The sequence below is a fragment of the Prionailurus bengalensis genome, chromosome E1 (genome assembly GCF_016509475.1).
Source record: "Prionailurus bengalensis isolate Pbe53 chromosome E1, Fcat_Pben_1.1_paternal_pri, whole genome shotgun sequence".
Taxonomy (NCBI): domain Eukaryota; kingdom Metazoa; phylum Chordata; class Mammalia; order Carnivora; family Felidae; genus Prionailurus; species Prionailurus bengalensis.
Window position 1 is genome coordinate 41873488 of NC_057347.1, and position 5652 is coordinate 41879139.

At 62.5% G+C, this 5652-nt stretch overlaps 1 protein-coding gene and 1 long non-coding RNA gene across 2 annotated transcripts; one reads left to right on the top strand and one right to left on the bottom strand.

Moving 5' to 3' along the window:
* The first annotated feature begins 692 nt into the window (after positions 1–692).
* Positions 693–1434, top strand: LOC122485663. Its single transcript, XR_006297911.1, has 2 exons — positions 693–844; positions 980–1434. It is a non-coding gene; the product is annotated as an uncharacterized LOC122485663 (long non-coding RNA).
* A 2372-nt stretch (positions 1435–3806) lies between these two features.
* On the bottom strand, positions 3807–5397 carry PPY (pancreatic polypeptide). Its single transcript, XM_043584660.1, has 4 exons — positions 5363–5397; positions 4398–4588; positions 4111–4182; positions 3807–3958 (listed from the first exon to the last, which is right to left on the bottom strand). The coding sequence occupies exons 2-4, from the start codon at positions 4586–4588 to the stop codon at positions 3934–3936; spliced, it is 288 nt and encodes a 95-aa protein (XP_043440595.1). The 5' UTR covers positions 5363–5397; the 3' UTR covers positions 3807–3933.
* Positions 5398–5652: the final 255 nt, after the last annotated feature.

The window sequence follows — 5652 nt, forward strand, 5'->3', positions numbered from 1 at the left end:
AGCAAAACAGGCAAAAGGCCCAGGGGTGATGGTGCTTCCACTGGCCGGGGGCGGGGCGTGCCTCTTGGGAGAGATGACAATTTTTAAAAGCACAGAATATAAAGGTTAAAGGTGAAATGGAGGGGGAAAGTAGAACCAGATGAAGGGATGGGCTGCAATTGTAAACAGGGGTAGGACCCATTTAGGGGGCTGATTTTGAGCTGATGCCCGAGGCGGGGAGGAAGTTGGCCCTGCGGACCCCTGGAGGACGTCTTCCAGGCCCTGGAGAACGGCCTGTCTGGCATTTTTGAGGAACTGCAAGGAGGCGAGAGAGAGACAGAGACAGAGACAGAGACAGAGAGAGGTTGGAGGGGGGGAGCTGACCGCTGGCTCCACGCAGTCCTCCCGGTCCATCCGAGGGCGCGCGTCCTGGTTCATGCCGGCCAGCCGCGTTTCCCCGGTGCTTTGCGCGCGCAGACGCATCACTGCGGGTCCAGCTGCGCCCCTCTCGGTCGGGACACCCGGGCACCGGGATGTCCCTGACGGCCTCGCGCGCCTGTGTGCGTCCCAGAGGCAGACGCGCCGCTGAGCGTGAGCGCCGGCGCGGGGCTCGCCCACCCCCCGAGTGGGCGTCACGTGACACGCCCCTCCCCCGCGGCTCTGTCTGCCCCCCCCCCCAGACGCCGGCTCTGCGCTGCGCGTGCGCACTGGTCCTGGTGTGCCTGGTGCGGCTGCTGCTGCTGTGGCCCCGGGGCGCCCTGGGCGAGGAGCTGCGGCTGCCGCAGCCCCCCGGGCCCAGGGCGGCCAATTGGCTCTCCAACTTCGCCCACTTCAACAAGTACCTGGAGAAGCTCTTCAACAGCAGGTGGGCGGGGGGGGGGGGAGAGAGCGGGAGGGAGGACGGAGGGGGTGGGGGTGGGGGAGGAAACGGACGCCACCCGCACCCCCACCCACCGCTCCTGGCCTCCCCGTGATCTGTGCAAAGACGTGTGTTCCCCAGCGTGAAGTCTAAGGACCCCAAGAAATCGAAAAACGTTCAAAACCCCAAAACTGCCGCGAACACCACAAAAAGTCCACCAGCAAACACCGTGAAACCGCTACCAGAGAATGCTAGGAAACCTCCCCAACAGAACACCGGGAAACCCTAACCACTGACCTCCTCCCAGGGCCCCAGGTAGGAGAGCCTCGGCAGGCTGGCACCGATCGATCGATCGGTGAGCTGCAGAACTGGGGGCAGGTTGGGCTGGAGGGAGAGGAAGCCCCTGGGGTGGGGGTGGGGATACCGGGGCCGCAGGGACTTCCTTCTCCAGGCCGGGCCTTGACCTCTAGATGCCTGGCTCAAGTCTCCTCGCCCCCCACCCCCCACCCGCTTTATATTCCGCGAGGAGCCTTAACTCCTACCTGCCCACCTCCCCCACCCCCAGTGAGAACAATAAAGAGAAATCTTTCTACGGCTTTGGTGACTTCTGGGGGGTGACTTCTGGGGGCCATAGGCTGAAGGGGACCTGTCCTTCAAGGGGGAGAGGGGACCCTGAAGCGCCTACTGCGAGTGAAAAAGACTCCCCTGCGGTTCTTCCCCGCCTTCTCCCTGCCGCCCAGCCACCTGCCCTCACCTTACACACATGCACCATTAGGGGGGGCTCTAACTAGAGGGAGAGCAGAGGTGAGAGGAGCCCGTCCCAGCAACCTTGAAGGAGGGGCTTCAGCCATGACCCCCCCCCCCCACACACACACAGAAGCTTTGATGCTAGCCCAGATGTCCGTGTTGGCACAGGAACAAGCCGCAGTGCCTTTGCCTGCCCCTCAGGGTAAAGAATGTGTCCTGCGTTTCCTTGCAGGTCTGCCTCAGCCCCTCTGGCGATGAGCCGAGCAGAGGAAGAGGCAGGAGCCCAGCCTGGGGCCTGTCCCTGAGAAGCTGGGTGCCAGGGTGCCACTCTCCTCTGGGGGCTGGTGGCCATCAGAAGGCCTGGGCAGGGGCAGGGGCTGTCAGCCGCAGACGCACCTCTCCTGAGTCAATTCTCAACACACAAGTGTGTCCTGAGCAGGATCCTAATTCCTGCCCCGGGGAAGTGTCTACCTCTCTCCCTGTTCAGAGCCTATCCCCTTAGCTGCCAGAGAAAATTCTGGGGCTTTGGCCTCCATCATCCAAACTCAGACTTTGTTCTGCTGAAACCGTCCCCCTCCCATCCACCCACTTGGTTTTGAGAATCACCTTCAGCCATGCCTTTGCCTCATAGCTGCCACACACACACACACACACACACACACACACACTGTCCCATCCCACCTACTCAAGGTGTCCAAGAAGGGTAAGGGCTGGAGAAGGCCACTGGGGCCCACCGAGACTCGAGACTTATCCTCAGTGCAGGCCTCCTTGGGGCAGAATCCGGGTCCTCAGCCTCATGGAACCAGAGTGTGGAAGCCGAAGACTGGACTCCTGGGGGTGGCTGGAACTCTCGGCTAACCCAGCCTCCTCCCAGAAGGCCGACTCCCCCTGCGGCCTCCCCTCCTACAGCTGCGTGAGCAGCTCCTACACCAGGATGTCACTACTTCTCAGGACAAGTTCTAAGTTTCTGGTCCTCCCAAGACGCTTCCTTCTCATCACGGAAAGCCTGCCCTCCGGAGCCCCATCCAGGAGCCACGCGGAGTTCACCGTCACCCTCTTCCAGAAAGTGCAGCGTCGCGTGTTTGAAACACGTTTCCTCTCTGCTCATCTTTCTACATGCTTCGTGGATGCAGCTGGTTGGCCGGGAGCTGCAAACCAGTCTGCCCCTCAAAGGCTCCCATTTACTAAGCATTTACCTGGGTCGAGGACCACGCTGAGTGTTTTATATGTGTTAGTTCACATCACGCTCACGACAACCCTGTCATCCTTCCCACTCTACAGATGAGGAATCTGAGGCTCAGAGAGGTTATAGCCCTGCCCCAAAGCACACAGACAGAAAGTGGCAGATCCTGGAATCAGACCCAAGTTCATCTGATTCTATAGCCAATGCCGTAGCCCTGTATGACTAGCTTGCTGTCTGCGCAGGACCTTGGATAAGCGGCTGCACCTCTCTGAGCCTCGGTTTCGTCCTCCGTAGAGTGAGGCTAACAGTATCTCCCTCACAGCGTTGTTGAATGCGCCTGGCACACGGTAAGCTCCTTTTCCCAACAGTCTGCACATGACCCCATCTCCAGATCCCTCCCTGTCACAGTCCCCCTCCACCGGCCATGCTTCTGCTGGGCCCCGCGCCCCCTGATGAGCCGTGTTCCTACTGAACGTGCACAGTGACACATCTCTGACCTGTCCAGGGAAGGGTGGCTCTTAATGCCGCTGATGCAGCACCAGTCATGACTTAGCACCAGTCATTCCTCGGGGCTGGGCCGTTGCCCCTGCCCCCCCACCCCCCCCCCCCCCCCCCCCCCCCCCCCCCCCCCCCCCCCCCCCCCCCCCGTGTCAAGGACACTTTAGTATAAATTAGTACTTCACCTATTGCCTGGGTGTAGGAAAGAATTGGTGGAGGAGAGGGTACGTTTAGGGGCAGGGCTGTCATCAGACTGTTGACCAGGAAAGTCTAAAGTGCTGAAATGGGAAAATTCAAGCCTCACTGACTTGCTGAATGGCCTTGAAGGAGTCCCCGCCTCCCCTGGGCCTGCCCCTCTGTGAAGTGGGGAGGAGGAGCTGAAGGGCTCTGAAGACCCCACAGACCTTCTGGATCATTGGCAATACCCTCCTTTCCCTTCTTCACCTCCCTCCCCTCCCCCTTTCTCTCCTGAGCACTCGGCCTGCTCCTCCCCCCCCCCGGCCCCCCCCCTAGGGTCCACAGAGACACACAGAGAAGCTGTGACTTTGATTTGCTTTATTTAGTCTGCGGAGGAGCAGCGGGGAGCAAGCTTTGGCCATTGCCAAGGGCGCAGAGGGGAGAGCTGGGCTGGCACTGCCCTTGGAGCCAGAGGAAGCAGGCGGTGGCATTACACGTCCATCGGGCTGAGCTCCCTGTGAGAAGAGGGCAGGACATGCAGTGGGGGTGGACAGTCCTTGCGCCCTCGCGAGACGTCAGGCCAACTCTGGGCCTGTGTTCTCCCCTCCCCCCACCGCCATTACAGCCCCCGGGGATCTGGGCACACACAGCAGGGAAGCAAACCTACCTGGGGGCAGCTGCGTGGGGAGAGCCCCACTCCAAGATGTCCAGCGTTTCTCCTCTGTCTCTTTTCCCATACCTGGGGGGGGGCGGTGGTGGAGAGGCAGAGGGCAGGAAGACCTGTGCCCAGGGGCCAGCCCACCCGCCTCATGCCCACCCTTGGGCACCATCCCACCCAGGGCCCAGGGCTCCAGGCCTGGTCAGTAGACACGCTCTGCTTTCCCAAGAGCATGGCTGGGCTCGTGGGCCAGGGCCGCGGGGACGGGGATTTCTCTCCCTCTCTCTCGCGCACACCTGGGCCTGGTCAGCATGTTGATGTATCTGCGGAGCTCGGCCGCATACTGGGCCATCTGCTCCGGCGTGGCATTGTCCCCCGGGTACACCGGCTCCAGCGGGGCCCCCCGGGCACCCAGCGGTGGCTGCAGCAACAGAGCCACACAGGCGGACAGGAGCAGCAGGGAGAGGCAGCGCCGGGCGACAGGCATCTGAGGAACAAGGAGCAGGAGGATAGAGGCAGAGCCGAGTCCACCTGCCCGACCCCTTGACCCATCACTCATTTGTCCAAGCCTGGGGACAAAGGGGCGGAGTGAAGGGCTATTCGGCCCCCACCACCCCACCTGCTAGACCCTGCCCCGGGGGAGCACGGACAGCCAGGTCACGACCTGCCCAGCAGCCGGAGCTCAGCCAGGCCCTCGGCACAGTCGAAAGTGTGGCAGAGAAGGTGGGGGACGTGGGGCAGGGGAGCCAGGACTCACGACATCCAGAACCTTGTGGCTCTGAGGAGGCAGATGCGGGGTGGGATGTAGGGGTGCTCCAGCTCACCGACCGAGTGGGAGCACACAGAATGAACTTGGGAACCCAAGGACCGAAATCCCCAACCCGTGGGTCTGCCGCCCCCCTCCGCCGCCAGGGTTGACATCCAGGTACAGCTCCTGGAGAGGACGCTGTCGCCCGTGTCACCCTCGGCCGATAGGCACGGTTGCACGCTCAGACCCCGCCCCCCCCCCCCGAGGTCATGGTCACGCACATTTGTGTGCGTGGCCACCACCCACTCCCCGCACACGTTTTCTGCCTTCTGGTCAGCAGACTGCTCTTCCAGGGTGGCAGATTCGTCCAGGTGTAGAGTCCACTCCAAGCAGGACCTCAGAACCCCCGACACCCACCCCTGCTCTGCAAGGTATCAAGTCCTTCCCCCATCCCAGGCCCGAGGCCCAAGGAGTCTGCAGAGGCTGGCCCCCACCCCGGCTGAGACCGCTTACCCTGAGTCCTGAGTGCGTGCGCGCACGCCTGCAAGCCGAAGGGTGCCCGGGCCCCTCAGCCGTACCCTTTTATAGTCCTCAGCCCCCCAGAGTCCCCGCCTCCTGTCAGCGTCTCTCACTCCCCTGCCCTCACCCCTCCTCCCACCGTCTCCCTGGTACCCACAACGCCAGGGCCGGGAGGGGGCCAGGGCAGTGTTGTGGGTGCCAGGCCAGCCGCATAACAGGTAAAAGTGAACCACGGTAAGTCTCCCGTGGGCCCCCGCCCAGGCACCATCACAGGCTTGGTTCCA